Source organism: Falco punctatus (assembly GCF_963210335.1).
Source record: "Falco punctatus genome assembly, chromosome: 1".
Classification (NCBI taxonomy): domain Eukaryota; kingdom Metazoa; phylum Chordata; class Aves; order Falconiformes; family Falconidae; genus Falco; species Falco punctatus.
Window position 1 is genome coordinate 7,296,578 of NC_137580.1, and position 20,287 is coordinate 7,316,864.

Below are 20,287 nucleotides of genomic sequence, written 5' to 3' on the forward strand. Positions count from 1 at the left end.
TTTTAAAACAAATTTTTAAAAGATAAAATGTAATTCAGTTAAATTCATGAATGCCTGCTACTTTTAAATTAATTTCATTTCACATTCAACTTGGAACATCTGAAAGATTTTTTGGTATCTACAGACCAGGACTCTAGTAAGAAGTCTAATAAAAAAAAAAACCACTCCTGAGTTTCTAGAGCAGCATAGGGGTGGTGGAGGTAGGTCAGGAGATTATTGAATATGTAAAGGTAGATGGTTTTCTGATGGAATAATTAGAAGTGAGATAGCAGGTATCACTTTTCCACTTCACACTTCTTCCCATTGAGAATCAGTACATGAGTTTGCAGCTCCTGAGGATCTCTGGCAAGATTTCCTTCAGCACATCAGTGCCTCCTGTGTAAGACACAAGACCTAGATGAGTATAAAAAAGCCAAATGAAAATGGGACTTCAGGCCCAAAAATACACAGTGCAAGCAGTAGTGAATGTCATTGGCAATAATAAGGAATTCCTCAAAAGGCAAAAAGCCTGTTTGATATATTAAAGTTCGGTTTTCCACTGATAAATTTTTCCTTAAAAGGAGCTCTTGAATATTTTTGCTTACCAGAAAATTAATACTGGCTAATTTACTTTTGTTTACATTTGTTTTTAATTTGTTTTTTTCTCAGACTTGTTAGTATCCTGCTATTTTGAATAAGAAGTTTTAAGACTGCGCTTTAACCATGCTTATAACTTTCCAGTTAATGAGTTCCTAAAAGTCATGTTAGCAGCAGGTATCAAATGCAGGCTTTTGATCTTTTGCATATACCAGTATTTGAATGCGATGCCACATTAATTAGCACTGAGGTATGTTAACCTCTTTTAAATGTTTATGCATTATTATTGTCCAGATTTTCAAACACATCCAAATGACAAATCAATCTGTTATTTTTCTGCTGATATCATGGGTACAGATCATAAAATAATACAGAAATCCATGATAGCATAGATTCACCTTTCCTGTTAAGGTTCTCAATTTCCCATTTTTGAGTTCTAGAAATACAAAGGCACTTCTGCTGGTTTCTGTGGACTGTCTCATCTCTTCCAAAAACAGAATAGATAGTCCTCAGCTCTCCTATGAAGCTTTTTCTGTCAGAAAAGTAAATCACGATTATTGTCTGCACACGTATTGTGTGTCTTTTGGGATGGGAGATGTTTATTTCTTTATAGTTAATTACATTATAAGTATGTAATTTGTTTTGTTTGGAAAGCACTTTTGGTTACGTGAAGAATAAAAATTTTCTGGTGACCTGTGGAAATACTAAGGTCTTTCTTAACTAATGAAATGACATTTCTCTTATTCAGTACCATCAGTTTTATGGTATGAGAGAATCGGTGAAGCAAGTTAATTCTGGAGCCATGTCCTAAAAATTAATTTCTTGAATCTTTTCAGCATAAACTTAAGTTATCCTTCTTTCACTTTGCAGCAGTGTTATCTTGTTATTTAAAATCTCTAACATGATAGTAAGAGAGGTGGGGTTTTGATGTAAACTTAGTGATCAGGATATTTACAGACCTTGGTTTTAGCAGCAACCAGTACATTGAATCTGATAATCAGGTGCATGATGTGAGCTTTACTGCTAATTAGAACATTGGGTCTAATTCTGTTTCATGTTGTAATCCACTCTGTCTCTACATCTTTCTGGGACTGCTGAGCCTTACAGAGCAATTTTCTATACAAGGAGATAGCATAAGAGTTCAAGCTTATGTTTATCACACAGGTAGTATGTTCAAATACCTCTTGAGCTTGTTGTCAGAATGTATATAGAGTCTTTTTAAATGATTTTGTGAGTGACTGCTATGTTCAGAACTTTCATTAGTACCTCCAGTTGCCTCAATGTGATCTGAAATGACATTCATTTTCTAAGTTGATTGTATTAAAAGCTAGGCAGGAAGACCTTTAAAGAGCATCTGAATCATTCAGAAGATGACTGTAGCTCTTCAATAGTGGCTGTTCAACCATTACATTTGTATACTTGAAAACATTACTACTGGCATGATCTGTTTGGAACAGGAATCAGAGAGTCTTTGAGTTCTAATTAATACAATTACCTAGCCCAGCTGCATGCATGTGATTATACATGAGCACAAGACTTTGCATACAAAATACTTATAAATCATTCTGGCTTATAGTGGTGGTCTTCTATAACTTCACAGTGTTAAGAGAATTACTTCTGGTTTAATTTTCGTAGTTCCTCGCTCTTCTTGTGTGGAAAACTGGTTCAAGTTGTTTACTGGAAAGAATGTGATAAGTTGCTTGTAATTGGCCTTCCTGAAGAAAAGTAAGTTTGAAGTAGAATGGTTTGTTTCCTCTTGTGTGTCCTTATATTGTACTCTTGTATCAAAAAAAGCAAGACAGGGAGGGCTTACAATGTACTCTTTTTACTATAATTAGTTTCTGTACCTGTGATCCCACTTTTTTGATTGACTTTGTTTGCATCTTTTATATATCCATTGTTACAGTTTCTTTTTCATTTCTTCTAAACGGAATGAGGTCTCATAAGATCTCAGAAATATGTGTAGGCTAGAAAACAGTAATTTTGAGTGTTTGGTAAAGTCAGGTCCTGATTAGAGACTACCGAATAACAGCAGTAATATTACATATTTATGTGTTCTAGGAGGACCTTTTTTTTTCCCCCTCCTTTCCCCCCCCCCCCCCCCCCCCCCCAGCTTTACTACTGTCTGTGTCATCATGGGCAAGTCACTTGGAAGAAATCTTTTGTGCAGTCCAGTTAAGAATTTTGTGTTTCCACTATATCACTATTTGAGAATAGAGCTTTTCAAAATATGACTACACTTAATCATAGTAAAAATGTTATAAACATAGCTGTACGTTTCAATTTTTATTTTTTAGTGTGCCACTTTCTCAGCTGAGGAACATGATTGAAGATGTTGTCAGGACATTGAAATTTATGTACAGTTCTTTAGACAGGTGAGTTCTTTCAGAAGTATTTTTATTGATGCTGATTGAAAAATAGCATTAATTTTAATGCTTACATGGAATTTCTTTGCATGTTGCTTTACACTTCTGCAAAAAAACGGAATTCTGTTCTTGCCTTTTTGTGTCAGTCTCAACACTATTAAGACTCTTTTTTAACAGCCTTTGTTACTTCAGAAAGTTTTGTCCTTAGATTAGGTTAAATCTAAGTCACTGTGGTTGTCAACAGCACTCTGCAAATGTTATCCTTTGTGTTAAAGCACCATCTGTAAAACGTACATATGAATCAGTGTTGTATTTTTAATAAAGTAAACACTCGAGAATTCTCAACTTCATTTGGCAGAGTAGCTGTCTTTCTCTGCATTTGGAAATCACCCAGAAAATTTTCAGTGTGACTATAACCTAAACAAAATTGCCAAGGTAGGCTATTCGTATGCTTGCTTTCAATTCAGGGTTAAAGTGCATATGCCATAGAGAAAGAAAAAGAAAGATGTTAATTTCCAAAAGGTTGAAGCTGATCATTGTCTCATCTTCAGTTGGTCTAAGACATCTATGGTGCTTCAGATTTTTTCTTTGTTTGTAGGTACTGCCTGGATATGGGCCTAGTGGGATTTTTTATATTTAAAATGAATGTTAAGAAAAAAAAATCTAAATGTAGTATCATGCTCTAAAGAGACTTCTGTAGCACAGAGGGTTATATAAACAAGCTACATGTGTCTGAATGTTATTCTAACTTGGAGTTCATGTTTGTTCAGTGCTTTTTGCCAGGTGGAAAATGTTTCTTGCCTGGATCATTTTTTCAACCTGTTCTTCCAGCGTGCACTTCAGCCTACAAGACTCAAGTCAAATGCCAGCCCAAGTGCTCAACACTATGATACCTGCAGTGCATTATTCTTAGACAGTCTCCCAGGCTTGCGCTGGCTGACATTGCCTCAGGAAGTCAAGGTAATGTCATTTTTGGATCTTTCTAGAAAACCTTGTATATGGAAGGCCAAGAAAATTGATGCAGGCATCTTCTGCTGTTATTGTGTAATTTACGTAAGTGCTTTGCCCGTCCCAGACCACCCATTTTCTATAGGATCCTTTATTTAAGAACTACACAATCATTTGCGTATTTGGAACTACACAGTCATTCCCACAGGAAACACTGCTGTCATGAGTGTAGTTTGGTGACTTTAGGAAGTCTAAATCTATGAAGAGAACGTGATGACAAAGGAATTACATTTTATGTAAAAAAAAATTATAATAAAAAATATATATACATGCATACCCCACAACCTCTCTAACAGCTAGCATATGCAGTAGGGAAAGCAGCCCCTGGTATGTAGGTTTATGTTTGATTTTGACCATTTAAGTATTTTTCTAGGTAGAAAATATTACTGCAGAAGCTCATGCATAACTAGTAATTTAGGAGAGTTATAAATGCCTGTTGCAGAATCAAAATAAATACCCATACAGCACTTGTTTGACATCATATAGGTACAGCTTTTCTGCACCATTTCACTGTCTGGTTACCTCCCAATCAGAAATCGGATTGTGCTTTAAGCAGTAGTAAGACAAAAGCTAGATCACAGTAAATAGCATTATAGCTTTCAGTCTTAAACCTTCATTTTGATGACATTAGGAAGTTAAAATAGGGATCATTAGGATAATTAATAGTAAAGTAATATTTTTAAATAAAAATAATAGATTTTATGCATGTGATGCATAATCTCTGGCAAGTCTTCTGTGAAGTGGTTTTTCACATACACCTTAGAATTGACATTGTTAGACCAAGATAGATGAAGGTGATATTTCTCCGATTTGAAACAATTGTAAAAATTTTTGTACAAGAGAAATCAATCCTAAGGAGATTTCAGCAGTGGAACCATACTGCTGAACATAGCAGAGACCAACATATATGGCCTTATGTGGTTTTGTTTAGTATTTATGGTATTATTTGGAATTATATATCTATTTCAATTCCACAAAATGAAAACTGAATTCAGATTTAATTGTGCAAAACAAAGTCTGCAACACGGGTTGCAACTAGAAAAACTTTGTCTTACCGGGGGGCAGATTCTGTAACACAGTTCCAGCATAGTTTGGGTCTGCACAGATAAGCAAATCCTAGTAGTTCGCAGACAAGCTTATTATAATACCTTTTATTAATGTAGTAAGTTCTGTCAAGTGAACAGGATACAATCAGCAAAGGATGTACATAGAGGAAAAAATTTATGAAATTACATTTACCACAAAAGTTGATAGTTGTGTCTCAGGTACAGAAAGTTCCTCTAAAATGTTTTTTCTTGTATATTTTTTTTTCTGATGTGTATCCAGATCATCTTTTAATATATATATAATTTTTAAAAAATGTATTATTAAATAACACAATTGTGTATTTAGAAATGAACCAGAAGACTTCCTTTACTCTTTCATAGAGCTTGTAGTTTCCAATATTTTTTTTTCTCTGTTTTCATGTTACAGTGTGCTATAAAGTGAGTTAGCATCACTACCTAAGGGGTTATGTGTTCCATGTAAAGCATTGCTAAACCCTGTTTTGATCTGACAGTAGGTTCAGTTGAAGATAACTGAGTCTTGCTAGGTGAAGTTTCCTGCTTTATTTTCAATTATACTGGAAGTACAGAAATCAAAGTGTACTTTCAAGACATGGTGATTGTGAAATGATTGGGTTTAAGTTTCCTTCGGGGACTTTTGTGTGGCACAGAGTACAGGAAAGCTCTCTTCCCTGCCCCCCCCCCCCATTTTCTTGGTTGTCTTAAATGAAAAGCTCTATTTTTGGAAGACAGTATAGTCTGCTTGGATAAATAATGCATCCACAAGAAATTATTTTATAGAGCGCTAAAGCAAAAATTTAAGCAGGGCTGGTAATACAAGTACCCTGGCTATCTCCTGGCTTTTTTTTTTTTTCCTTCCAATTGCTGTAATCTCATCAATATTCATAGTTGTTATTCCATTGTAGGTTTTACTAATGTTTCTCATTTTAATCCCATAGAGGGTTTTTTTTTTTCCTAATTGGGTCTTTAGCCTCTTAGCAAAATAAAGTTAAAAATGAGGCAAAATGAGGCTTCTTTATTGAATTCGTAGCAACTTGAGGTAGAAACCATCTCACCTTCTTTTAGAGCTATTATATAAATTACTACAGTTGAGGTGCTACTCCTGAAATCTCCTTATTATTTAATGGGGAATATCTGGTACTTTAATAGTAATTCAACTACTGAGCTTCAGCTGTTTACTTTAGTATTAGATGAATCATGCCTCAAGACTCCTGTGGCTTCATCTGCATTACCTATGAAGACAACCTGAAGTGTAAGGACTAGCTCAAATAAAGAACACCTGCACTGTAGGTATTTAATGAAATGCAGTGTCATTCAAGGACCTAAGCATATGACTAAGTAGCTAACTACTGTTTAAATCTGCTGGCCTTTACTGAGACAGACATACTGTAAAAATGGAACACTTCTATGTAGAGCAATCATTTGACATATCATATAAAACCTCTAATATCTGTGATTGCAGTTGAGAGGGTAATTTTCCACACATCACATGTACTTAAATTGCAGTTTGGTAATACTTTATATCTTGTCCTTCATTCAAGAAATGTTAAATATCAGATGTTGTAGTAAGGCGCAGTGGACCTGTTAGATTATCAGTCATTTCACTTGAGGGTCTAAAGTGGATCAAAGAAAGATTCACTGCATTTTCATTCTCCATCCCCTTGAATATCAGTGCATGTAGGATTCTTTTTTGCCTTTGTGATCTTGAAATATTTCCAACTCCATAACAAGGACGTTATTTTTCATATCGTGTGAAGAGTTTTTTGCATACCATATTAGTCAACACATGTATGGCAGTTTTTGCAAAATTTCACAGGAAAAAAGAAGTTTCATTAAGATGGAATGATGTTTAGAATATGTTAGTCTTGTCATGGTAGAGGGGGTTTTTTTTATGATTATTTGCCATGATTTAATGCAAATGAAGCAGCTGGGAAATTTTGAACTGAGAGTTTTCTTTCGTGGATATACCCAAAATATTTGTAACTATTTGTATCAATTACACTTTGCTCTCTACTTGAGCTTGCAGATTGTTTCTTTCTTGTAAAATTGTGGGGTTTAAAGGGATTTAGAAAACAACATCATTGATATTTATAATACAGACTTAGCTTTCCAAAATTGTCTGAGATCATCCACATTTTCCAGAAGAATTTTGTTGCAGAAGATGAAACTTCCAGTTAAGTTTTGATGAAGATTAAAACAAAAATTGTCAGTTCTTTATTGGGCAGAAAGCCCTTTAAATTTTAACTGGGGAAAAGCTGAGAGACTGGTGAGTTGTCAGCTGCCAACAGCCTCACTGACATTTCTCTGTTTGAAAATCTGGCTGTATTTCAATTAGAGGCAGCCTGTTAATACTGCCCGAGAAGTTTGTAATGATGAGGTTTAGGTTCTTTTCATGAAGTAGCACGTTTATGTCATGAACTTCAGTGCCTAGTACCATGTTCTTTAAAGGAAAGTATTTTAAGTAAAATGTATATTAACAATCACTCTTGTAGTTAGAGAAATAAGCAAGTTTAAAGTAGTTTCAGTAGAACAAAGATAATGTGTGAGAGAGTTTTTTGGCAATTTCCATAGAGGCAAAAACTAAATCCATTGTGAAAAAGGTTTTTCTAATAACTCAGCTGGATACAATAGCTTGCCAGATTTCAGAGTTCTCCATAGCCTTCAAGGGGTAGTCTCTAGACTTCATGTTTTAAAGCATGCTGAAAGAGTGACATCTCCTTTATACCAAACGGTGCGTTCAACACAAGCAGAGAAATTTTACAGTTTCAAAGAAGAGGAAAATACACAGAAATTAAGGATTTTTCTTTAAATCTGTTGAATAGAGGCGTTCATGATATTACTACTGAAAAGCATGTGCAAATTTTTATCTATTCACTTTGTACTTATGAATCCTAATCTTCTGAGACTAGCAAGATAGAGTGAACTATGCTATTATTGTAAGTTACTGTGTTGGAAATCTCTATTAAAATATACTGTTTAAATATTTCAGATGGAAATTGACACAGCACTGAGTGATCTGGAAGCAGCTGACTTTGCAGAGCTGGTAAACATTTTCTTTTTGTTGTTTGCATTGCACTGTATCTCTTTACCTTGGTGTCATATTCAGTAGTTTAAAAAAGCACTAATTCCAAACTAGTCCACTTTTTTTAATCAAGTGAGAGTCAAAGCGAAAGTATACTATATTATTCTTGTTTTAAGCTTAATTTTACCCATTCTGTTTACCTGAATTTCTCTCCATGATTAACATTATAATTGTCTTATAACCCTACAGGGGTTAGTCACTGAAAAGCCATGATTTACTATAATTTAAGCCCATGGGATGTCTACAAGGACACTCTAATTTCAGCATAGCTGATAGTTGTTACATTTCTTTTTTTGTATAGATAACTGTCTCCTTCCCAAGCAATTGTGAATAAACCTGAAAACTTATATGGCGCACTAAGAACTTAATTTTCCAGTTTACAGAAAACAATTACAAGTTATGCATAATTTTAATACAGTTAAGGGAGAAGATAGTAATTTACTTGTGTCACTTGCTGTGTGTGCTCTTTACTGTACTGATCACCTCTTTAGCATAACAATTTGGGACATAAGTGTTCTTAATTAAAAAATATGCTTAACGATTCTTAAAACCTAAAATACAAGGTAGGCAGACATATAGCCCATCTTGCAAAAGAATAAAAAAGAAAGAATCACTGTAATAAACAACCTGGATGATTATTTACAAAAAGCAAATTTATAAGTTGTAGTTTATTGCACAGAAATTGCTTGCACCCACTTAATTTAAAATACACTATATCTACCTAAAGGTAGTGTTACTAATCTGAGAGCACTGGGCATCTAGATTAATAGATCAATGAATGGCTATATTTTGGGTAAAATGTCAAATAATGGAAAAAAATGCTTTGAGTTGGATGTTTTACTCTAGGAGGGCCTCTGGTGTCAGTACTTATGCTTCAGCTACTTTGCTGTTAAGAATCCTGAGAATTTGCGTATCTTAAAAATAGTTTATCTACAGATAAGAACTAATCAGGAAATTTTGAGCTGAAAATTGTTAGAGAAAATTGTAGTGACATGAAAATCAATAATAGAGGCTAAAAGCTTGGTATTCCACTTAACTGTTCAGTGTTAACTGACATTGACAATAAGAAGTGGTCAAAAATGAAGGTATTAAATAAGATATTGATTACCATTTGCTGGAATTAGTTGACTTGCATTTAGTAAATAAAATAACAATTCTGAATGAAAAACTATACCATGATTTTTTTTCTCACAGTCTGAAGATTATTACGACATGAGAAGATTATATATGATTATGGGTGCTTGTCTCTTCTACAAGGTAGTATCAGTGATTAAGGTCTAAAGATTAGGCAAATGCATCTGGAAATCTAACACAGTCATGGAGTAACCCTTTGCAAAACCTCACAAACATAAAAGAATTGTATGATTGCTTTAAATATGTTTTTCTAGTAACAGACATAAAACACAAACACCATAACAGAAAAAACTGAAGTCAGGAAGTGATATGTATCAGTAAGAACAAAATACTTGTTTGAAACTGTCTTACGGGAATTTTGCAGCGTATGATCCAAGGATTGGAGAGGGACAGTAATAAGGAAGTAACTAGAGTCAATTCAAATGTGAGACTGTATGATATTCTAATAGGCGCTTTTTTTTTGTTCATTGCCATTTTTTAGTAAAGATAACAGGTGATCTATCTTTAGTCTGTCTTTAAAACAAAGATTTGAGAAACTGTATTGACAGCTTTTTTCACTTTGGCCTCATTTGTAAATTTATTTTTATTAAATGTAGTCACTGTATTCAACAGTAAAAAGAGGAAGACAACAGCCTTTGCGTTAAGGAAATGTACATTTTAAGGATTTTATCATGCAATTGTTGTTTGTGCTAGTAGTGTTATGAGACTAAACTATTAGCACAAATGGAACTGCACACCGTCTACCATGACAGCACTTTAACTGTAATGCCCTTAGTGCTAGGAACACCATTGTAATGTGTCTTCTTTGGAAATTTTAGTAATTCTAGTGAAAGCACCATATATTTGAGAGAGAATTAAAGCACCTTAACTCTGTAGCTGTTTTGCAAGCTGTTGAAGCCGTGCATTTCCCAGCTCGCCTTTAATAACTTGCATATATGCTGATGTTTTATTTGTTTATATTTCAGTGTTTTGGTTCTTCAGATATGATGCAAAAGCTCAGTGTTATCTGTTGTACAACTGTATATCAGAAAAACAGTCTCTGGCCAAAAAGCTTACAATCTTAATGCATGTGGAGCATGGATATCTTTCTATGAAAAGTACTCTTAAGTGGTGGTGTTTTATTTCTTACTGAATACACTTCCTTTTCTGTGTTTAATTAAGGGTTACTTGATTGGTAATCACTTGCCAAAGGAAGATCTTATTGATATAGGTTTATATTGTCGGCACTATTGTCTGTTACCCTTGGCAGCAGAACAGAAGATTGGTCAGTTAGTGATATGGCGGGAAGTATTTCCACATCATCATATCCAGCCATGTGAAGTTTCAAGTTTTACAGGATATAGGGAACCTGAAGCCAGATACTTTTTACTCATAGTTGGCTTGGTAAGTTAACGTTTGCAATATGTCTGTTCTCTGATGCTCTGTTTTGTCATTCTGTGTTGTCTGTCACTAAGTAAGAGCAACATTTCCCATGCATTTTATTTAGCAATTTTACCAAATATTCATATTATAGCTGTCTCATGGGATATAATTCCTCAAGAGAGTAGTATTATTTATACATTTGTAAAGCTTGCAAGTTTAAGTATAAATTCTCATTATTTTTATGCGTCTTCATTTAATTATGTTTTTACTTTCATGATCTGGTATTTTCAGGCAACTCATTTCAGAACTGTGTTTGGGTTTTTAATGTGAGCTCTTTTTTTTAAAGCAAACAGCTGAGTTTCTAAGTGATAGCTTTTACATTTGCATCATTAACTTAACGTGACAACAGAAAGATCTCCTTGGATGTGATTCAATTAGGAAAAAAAAAAGTAACTCCTCCAGGGATGAGGAAGGAGTGTTGAACGTAGTGCTGTATTTTGCCCAAGTATAATATGAGACATAAATATAACACAGCACGTACTGTATGTTAAGCCAAAGGCTAATGTTGATACCTCGGTATTTACAGAGAAATTTCATGCTGTGTGTCCTGCTAGAGGCAGGAGGCTGTGCCTCAAAAGCTATTGGGAATCCAGGACCAGACTGTATATATGTGGATCAGGTCAAAGCGACGATACTTCAGCTGGAAGGATTAGATGCCAGCATAGAGGAACGGCTGGATTCTCCTTCCAATCCACCTTTATCTTGTGCTGACTGGTTCCTTCCTGCAACACATGACAGACTGGAGAGCTTGACCACCTCACCCATCCTAAGTAAGCTGCAAAATACTTCCAAATCGGTAACCACTCTGGCAAGCAGAAGGACCCTGTTTGGTGACTCTTTAACGACACGTAAGCCAAGCCCTACAAGAAACAGTGTAGGATCTGACCACGGTAACGAAGGTCCTGTGGAAGAGGAAAGCAGTAATCCACAATCTATAGTGGATCAGGTCAGAGAACAAGGAGAATTGATAAGGTTCTGGTGGGTTGCAGGGGAGGAGGCAATTCTTTTAAAAACTCACTCAAGTAACTATTAAAAAAAAAAACCAAACAACCAAGCATACTATAGAAGAATAAACCTAAGCAGTCATGAATTCGGTAGAATATGCTTCTGTTGCCTTGGGAAGCTTTGGGTCAGCCTCAGAGCAATCACATTTTTTTATTTTATTATTGCTTGTAAATATTTGGGGGTTTCAGTGACTGAAGTGGGCACAGCTGTGTTGGAATCAGCAGAAACAATTGGAGAATATCCCCACAATAACAATGGCGTAAACATAAGTTGTCATAACAAATTGCTGTACAATTGCACAACCGCTTCTAACACATTTTAGTCTAAAATAGGCTATAAATTACATTTATATAAGTTGATGGAATTTTTTTTTCCTTTTTAAAAATTATACATTATTTTCCTCGTAGGTGATTTGTTGGTTTGATTTTGTTCTTTTGATAGCTGCGTTTTCTGTTAGTTCATCTATCTGCTTGTTTTTCAGGCCACTAGAAAAAAACATACCCTACCAAATCCTTTTCATTTAGGAAACCTCAAAAAGAACCTTTCAGAGAAAGATACAGAACTTCTTAATGCTATCAAGTAAGAAATTATTTTGTATTAAGTATTTAATTTTTAAGGCCATACTTGGATCATTTTTTGAATATGAATTTGAATCTATTTATAAATAGATTACAGAAGTCCCTGCATAATTTTATTCTAACCAGAACTTTGCTGTGTGAGGATTCTCAAATAGTGACACTCTTAAATGAAGAAATTAATTAGAAAAGACAACTTTCTCAAGTGTGTGTCAGTAGAATGTATGCACGTGTCCCACATATATGTGACCTTGAAAGTTCAAACAGAAGCATTTTTGGGCCACATGTACATTTTGTGCCTTTCCAGTAGGTGTACAAAGGACAAAGAAGTCATGATCTTCCCAGTTCCCACCTGTTGCTTGTGACAGCGCAGTCTGCTCTGCTGTTTTGTTTGAGCTCTAAAGAAAGCTTTTACTCCCCCACACACACACCCCAACACTTTTATTTCCCCTTTCCTTTTGGTGGTGAGAATTTTTGAGAACACAAGTGCAATACCTAACTAGTACCATAGTTTTTCGGTTTGTTGTTTTCGGGTTTTTTTAATTTAGCAAGATTTCCACCATGTGAAAATAGACACCTTTTGAGTATCTGTATCTCTATTGTCTGTAACTATTGCAGTCACCAGAAAAACAATTACTTCCTAAGAAACAAAAGTATATGTTGTTTAACTGAAATGCCTTTCAAAATTATTTTGGTATTAAATTATTTATTTTTTTTTTTGGTAAGGTTGACTTCTGGTCCTGAGAATACCCTCTTCCACTATTTAACTTTGGAAACGATGCAAGGAATCTTTATTACTCCAACCCACAAAGAAGTAGCACGGCTTGGTGGTTCCATCCATCCTCAGTTAATTGAGAATTTCTATCGTTGCTGTCTTTCAATTCGTTCCGTTTTTCAGCAGTCCATGAGGAAAGAAGTATGGAAGCTTTTGATTTTTTCCTGTTTTTATATTTACATTCTTAACTCAGCATTTCAAGATTGTTTTCACTTCGTTATTTAAATAATTCACTAGCAAGTGTATTTCCATGTATGTGGTTGTTTTTAAAGCTTCTAATACTTTCACTGTTATGGGCAGGTTCTTTCTCTGACCATCCAGCCAAGTACGCATTATGGCTTTCTTTCCCACCAAAAATGCCCTCAAAATAAATACTCCCATGTCTCCAGTATAGTATACTCCTACTTTGTTTCATATTAGGACTGTTGTTTGTAACGTAGCAAAAAGTTTCACATGCTGGATTCAGAAACTGTAAGTAGCAAAAGGGGAGGGTGTTTAGCCATTCTAATTCTGGGAAGGGATTTCAGATTGGCAGCAAAAAGAAATTCAGGCACTCTTTTTTTTTTTTTTTTACCCAGAAAATTTTCATATGAGCAGTGACTGCGATTTCCCCTCACCGTGCTGTCAGTGTGTCTGAACACTTGGTGTCTTTGGTCTCAGTGCTACTCAGGATTGCTTATACATTTGCCATCCACTAATGTCTGTAATCATTTGTTCACATGGGTAGTGATCGAAAAAAACCCTGGCTATAACAATCAATTCCTTTTAATTATGCTGCCAGATCTCTTTTTAGATTAGCTGGCATGCTGGAACAGGCAAGGCTTTTTCCCTTTACAAAGATGGCCGTTTGAACCTTGCTCTAGCTGTGGGCTGAAGCCGATGCCAGCTGCCAGAGCTTTATGTGGGTATTGCTATTTAGATTAGACTTAAAAATAGACAGAACTGATGTCAGCAACTGTATTGCCTTGTGTTTGATTAAAAATATCTGTTTACCTCAAATGGTCTGTCTGGAGAAAGATGGTAGTAGTAACGCATACATTTAAACACTGGGTATAAGAATCCATTTATGAGATACTCCATCCAGATCAGACCTTTTGTGTTCAATGCACACTCTATTTTGATAAAAGTCAGTTTTGTTAATTGCACGGTTGATTTTTATTGTCATTAACTAAAATTAGGGTAACATTTCATCTCTACTAATTTTGTGACCTGCTCAGTCCTTTTGGAAAAGAGAAATAGTTAACTATAAACCTAAGGGGAATACTGTCTATTAGTTGGATTTTTTACATCCTAAAGTGACGATCCAAGTGAATTAAATGAGAAATGGGAAATAACTATACAAACTGAATGAAAGCAGTTTGCAAATAGTAGTATTTTTTCTGAATGTTTTCTTCAAATTACCAAAGAAGTCGCTTCTGGTTAGACTGATGTGCCTTGTAAATGATCTAGGAACTTTTACATGTTAGAAAAATAGGTTAATTTGGTGGATTGTTCTGTCAACTTCATATGACACCAGGGTTTGGCTGAGTAGGACTTTGGCAATGAGTCATGTATTTTAGACGCTTCTGTCGGGAGATACAGAAACCCAAAGCAAGCAGAGAGAATACACAAATATTTCTTATCATCAAATTGCCTTTGGTTACAACTGTTAAATAAACGGTTTATAGTTCAAACCAAAAAAAAAGCTTGAATAAAAGAAACCTTTCAACCATTAGATGTAGCTCATAAAAAGTGAAAAACTGACACTTGAAAGTCAAGACTTCGGTTTTGGACACAACTACCTTAGCACATGATTTTCTGGCTTCTTCAGACGTAAGTACAGTAGGCAGCAGCTGGGTTCATTCTGCTCTGAAAATCAGAAATAATGGATGGATATGTGCTGCAGAACAAAGTTTCTCTTTTAGAGAAACTTGGGGTGTTTTTTGCATGTTAGCTCCAACCATTAATGCTGAAATTGGCAGGTTGCATTATGGCATAAGGAAAATGTGAAAGAATAAATAGAAGTTTTCCTTGTTTGTAGTGCACGACAAAGGGTCAAATATAGAAATGTACTATTATACTGCTTATTCCTTGGCATCAGCTAAATATTGTGTTATAGTTTAGGATTCAGAGAACTGCACCAGTAACGCAAATTTATTGTAAATCAATCGATAATTAATGTTGCCTCGCTTTTTGAGAACCGAAAATACACGATTTAACCTCTAAATGTGTACAGGAAATTTGAATACATTTTAAATTGAGTAAAAATAAGCTCTGTAGTCTTAAACCCTAAAATATATGTCGCTGTGTGCAATAACCAGCTTTGGCCTCATTTTCTTCATCATCATTGTAGTATTTTCTTAATGTTAAATAAAATCAGAAGAAAGTAAGTTTTAATGCATATGACAGTACAAACCCTCGTAGTTCTGTCAAATATCCCCTCTTAATATGTATTTTTTCTTGAGTATGAATAGCACAGTGTAAAATGTGCTAAAATATAAACAGATGTTAGAATGGAAATTGCATGATGAAGACTCCATTTTTTTGCTGGGGAAAATTATTAGACTGAATACTAACATATTCCTTAAGTCTTCTTCAATAGCAGTATTAGCAAGAACAGTGTTTGAAACAACTTTACATACTAAGGAATGATACAGGAAGGGTCAAGTCATCTATTGTGAAATGTCTTCCACTCTATAAACTAATAGTAATTTAGAATATGCTTTATGCATTTAATCCAAAGCATGTTTAGGGAATTTAAAAGACATTTTCTCAAGTAAATAGTAGATGTTTTGTTTCTCAAATACTAAGGTACATTTCACTTCTACCGTTTCTGAGAAATTAAGATAGTTGTGATGTTCTGACCATCTTTGCTAGATCTTGAGCCCCTACATTTTCAATATTGTAGGCAGATTGAAAGATGTGGCTTCTGTTCTGCATACGGCAGACAGCAGTTCCTTGAGATAATTTTTTTTTTTCCCAAGAAAACATTTTCTTTTACCTTTGAAGCAACTGATTAGAACAGAAGCTTCATTGGCAGATCCAGAGATGCCCAGGTGTAGCAACTCTTTTAAGACCAATTTGTCTCAATGGGATTTCCACTCCTGTTTCCATAATCTCATCATGCTTCTCATGCTTCAAAAAGAAGAAAAAAAAAAGATTCCTTTTTTTTTCCTTTTTTTTTTCATTATTACGTAGACGTTTACAAAAAAGTAATAAACTTCCTTTAACTTCAGTGGGAGAAGAGTTAAACTAGTGACAAACCCTTTCAAAATTCCTCCTTTATTTATCTCCGTGTCCATTCTGTTCTTTTTCCCCTCGTGTTTCTGATGAAAGATATCATGGCTCACAAGACCATTGAGCACCAAGACAGAGCAAAGAGAAAAAAGTAGATTTTGTGCCTGCAGTTTGAACCTCACCAGACAGGGACCAGGAATTCAGGTAGAAACAACTGGAACTTTTGCAAGGTTTATTCAAAAGCTCTGTACAAAGCATAGCCCTAAAAACTCAATGAAACATGAAAATGTCTTTATTTTCAATACATCTTATGCACTCATGCTGAGTAAGAGCAAGAAAATGCTCTGAGTGCTGCAACTGTTCATTTACAAAAAGAAATTCCTGCCTGGCTAAGTTTATTGAACAGACTTTTACTATCACAGTTCATAATTAGGGAGGCACAGAGAGAAAGACAAGAGCTTTAGCTGTTGTAACACACTTATTTAAAGAAGCTGTATTATCTCAGATGCCTTGTTAGAGAAATAGTGTTCATCTAGAAGGGGGGAAAAAATCAAAAAAGGGAACATGTGTCTACTTCCAAGTTGTATAACAATGGAAAAGCCTGTTGATGCTGAAGTAACAAAACTGGGAAGAAAAGAATCATGTAAGCAAGTTAGTTACATCTTCTAAGTCTGGCTTTTTAACAGCAGTATCATTCATCAGAGATTCCTGAAGAAACCACAAACTTATATTTACTAGTGTTTATGTAAAGATATTTCTTTCTATACTAACATTTTGCCGATTCTTTTACAGAAAAAGACAAAAGCAGACAGTGGGATGTCAGAATTTAGTAAGGCAGATGAGGACCTAGATCTGGTGAGAGAACATGGAGTTTTGTTTGAGTGCTCTCCTGATAACTGGTCTGATCAGAAGAAACCACCACCAACAATGAATTACTGGGTTGTGGGGTGAGTTTACAGACAAATGCATATTTCTCCTAAAGTTTTCCATTTTGAATATACCACTGTATTCTTTAAGATTAACTTTAACTGTAGCGCATCACAGAAACTTGAGTTGACTGAGTGAGGTAGCTTTGATTTGGGATCTGGGAAGTTATTCCACCTGCTGTCAAACATAGGTGTGTAACTCAAGTGAGCACCGTGCCAGCATGTTACCACAGCAGAGCTGGCACCTTTGCAGTGCTACGCTGTGCTACGCAGACATGCGGAAGTGCTGTAATTATACTCTTTCACAATTCTGCACTTTATTTGTGCTCCTTGCACTCTTTCTGACGCCTCCATTCCCTCCTTTGCAAGTAAATCTTACTTGTCTTGCCTCCATGCATAATGCCGATTCAGTGATACAAAGAAGTAAGGTGAACAATTGTAGTTGTTGGTTGGTCGGGGCTTTTTCATTGGGAGGACCAAATCAACCTAGCAGTCTACTTGAGATATTTTGGAAAGAGGGTATTCTTTCCTCAGTTTGTTTTCAAAGTTCTGCCATTATCATTGTGAATGGATTGTGATTTGTGTTTTTTTTTTTTTTTAATTTGTTATTTAAACTTAATTTTAAGTTATTTTCTTAATGAGGCGTATAGTTATTGCTACATAGCTAAGGCTTATTTGCAGGACAGAACAGCATACTGCCCTAGGAATTAAATACTAAAATTAATACTGCTTCTGAAGTAGTTAAAATTAGGTGTAATGAGAAAATAGTGTGTACTATTTCTTCACAATTCAGAACACACCAGATCTTGTGATTGTTTAAGTCCAGACCAGTAAGCCCTATTCTGTAGCCACTACTTCTCATATGTTATTCTTTCCTCAATCTGCTATATTTTGTGCCGTCTACATTTTAGCTGCAGTAAGCAGACATATTAGGAATAGTCTGTCAACAGGATGTTTCCTTCTTTTCTGCATTCATCTTCTGTATTTGGCAATCCTACTAGATGAATAGAAAAATGCAAATACCCAGTTAAATGGAAGCTGTGCTTTCACCATATGAAAAGAAAAAAAATCAGTCTAGGCAAGGGGTGAAAAGAAGACAAATGATTATGCTTGATTAATTCATTAAGTTACGATTTTCAACTAGTTCAACTATTGTGCAAATAGGAAAGTCAGAAAATGGCAAAATAAATTTCTGAATATGGTGTAAGAACTTTTTTCTGATACAAGGAGAGGAAACATCATCCATAGGTAATTATATTGGCCAGGAATAATAATGTAGAAATTCTCTAACAGAACTTCTGTTCAACCTTTTTGCCTCCAAGTCAGATCTTTAAAGAGAAAAAAGAAAAATAATTGTTTCTCACCATGAATGTACATAGCTGCAGTTTGTGTGCTGTCCTTGGGGTTGGAAAACTTAAAATCTGTAATTTAAACATTTTAAAATGTTTACGCTGCTGTTGAGATGTTTGAAAAGAACAAGTCTCTGCATTACCGAACAACATGTTAAATCTGGGGGAGTCCACTAGTATTTGCAGAGCTATATGCTATGCTAGAGGGCTACACACAGCTGTGCAGCGGTACTGAGATCTTTCCTATTTTAACTCTTCCACTAAAACAGCTTACTAGACTAACATGTGGGAAACTACCTATCCAGATGTATTAAGTCTAAGAATAAGTAAGTATGTGAATACTGGCACTTGCTCCCAAGTACCTTGAATGCAGCTTGTAGCCTGGAAACTTGGATTACTGCAAACACACCAGTACTATACAAATAAGTCCTGAAAACCTGAAGAATTTTTTTCCATACACAGTCTTGAGAAAAATGAGCAGAGAATAACTTGATTATAAAATAGAATGTATTGAAAGGAGTAAGATAATTCAGGAGAGCCATGGAAATTTGCTAGGTGTCTTAGAAAGCAGTTGCTTTTAACATCTTGCTGAAACCTGAGTACAACTAGAATATATCAAACGGTTGAGGAGAAAAAGCTAACACCAATGATAGTTTTCTTTTTTTATTTTTTTTTCCTTCAGGAGACTCATTCTACATCCAAAACCTCAGGAGTGTTACGTCTGTTTTCATGACTCAGTGACAGAAGCTGCTGTTGAACTGGCCTTTAAATTGTCCTTCGGCTTAGCTACATAGACAAGCTTCCTGAACATTCAGCCATCCTGCATGGTGTTGTCATCTCTTTAAAGTACTCCAATATAAAGAGAAATTAACTCAATTGTGGTGCCCACCCATGCCATATCTTTGAAATGCTTTTTTAAAAAAGCAATCTGCCCTGGGGTATGACACAGGTAAAATTTCAGCAGTGATTCTAATGGTCTCATCAATGGAATAGTTAAAAAGATTTCAGAGAAGCGAAGTTCTTATTTTTGTATACTGTCAAATTATTTATCCTGATCTTAACTATATCATATGAAAACATCATTTAATTGGTACATTCATTGCTGTTCAGTGTATAATATGGAATGTAAAATGGTAAGCTGGTATCCTTAAAGTACTCTGAATATCTGGCAGTTGGCGATAGAGGAAAAAAAAGTTTTCCAATTAATTAAAATTTTGTGCCTCTAAGGGCATGGAAAATACTGAATGTTTCCAGAAACACTGTGTTAATCAAAACAGAAAGAAATCTTCCAGATAATTCACAGCACTTAGCCGCACAAAACTAATGGCTTATTATTTTTGCCAGTATGGTCTCCTGCACACTCAAGGACTATAGTGTGGTTGATGTTTTACTTGTCTTCATGAGTTTCAACTATAAATAATACTTTGTATTTGTTAAAGCACAATTTTGAAGGTACAAAAGAAGATAAGGGCGGGGGTGGGGTGGGGGGTGGGGTTAAGACCTATGCATGGACTCCGCTTATTTTATATTCATAATTTCTTAATAAAAAAATTATATTTTTCAAAGACCAGTAAAGTGTTATTCTATTCCTTTTTACTTAACGTATTTTCTCTTTTGTTTATTTAAAAAATATTTGTTTAGCTAGATCTGCTGCAATTTACAGCTGGTTATTACAAGAAAAATGTTAGGTTATATCTGTATAAGGCAATAGAAAGCAAGATGTTTGCAAAAACAGAGTTCTTCTACAAAATTCAGCTTTCCTACAAATTGTTAAAATGTTTGTAAACTA

The 20,287-nt window shown here is 34.9% G+C and overlaps 1 protein-coding gene across 5 annotated transcripts in view; it reads left to right on the top strand.

Moving 5' to 3' along the window:
* INTU (inturned planar cell polarity protein) overlaps positions 1 to 20,239 on the top strand; it is a 56,282-nt gene extending 36,043 nt beyond the window's left edge. For all 5 annotated transcript variants that reach the window (XM_080389820.1, XM_080389819.1, XM_080389818.1 and 2 more), the window contains 11 exons: positions 2,212 to 2,301; positions 2,874 to 2,951; positions 3,713 to 3,902; positions 8,004 to 8,057; positions 9,291 to 9,353; positions 10,392 to 10,613; positions 11,179 to 11,598; positions 12,139 to 12,236; positions 12,959 to 13,148; positions 17,016 to 17,170; positions 19,181 to 20,239. In XM_080389820.1, the coding sequence (XP_080245946.1) occupies positions 2,212 to 2,301; positions 2,874 to 2,951; positions 3,713 to 3,902; positions 8,004 to 8,057; positions 9,291 to 9,353; positions 10,392 to 10,613; positions 11,179 to 11,598; positions 12,139 to 12,236; positions 12,959 to 13,148; positions 17,016 to 17,170; positions 19,181 to 19,292 (1,672 nt within the window). In that variant the 3' untranslated portion in view covers positions 19,293 to 20,239. The remainder of the gene's footprint in view (positions 1 to 2,211; positions 2,302 to 2,873; positions 2,952 to 3,712; positions 3,903 to 8,003; positions 8,058 to 9,290; positions 9,354 to 10,391; positions 10,614 to 11,178; positions 11,599 to 12,138; positions 12,237 to 12,958; positions 13,149 to 17,015; positions 17,171 to 19,180) is intronic.
* The last annotated feature ends 48 nt before the right edge of the window (positions 20,240 to 20,287 follow it).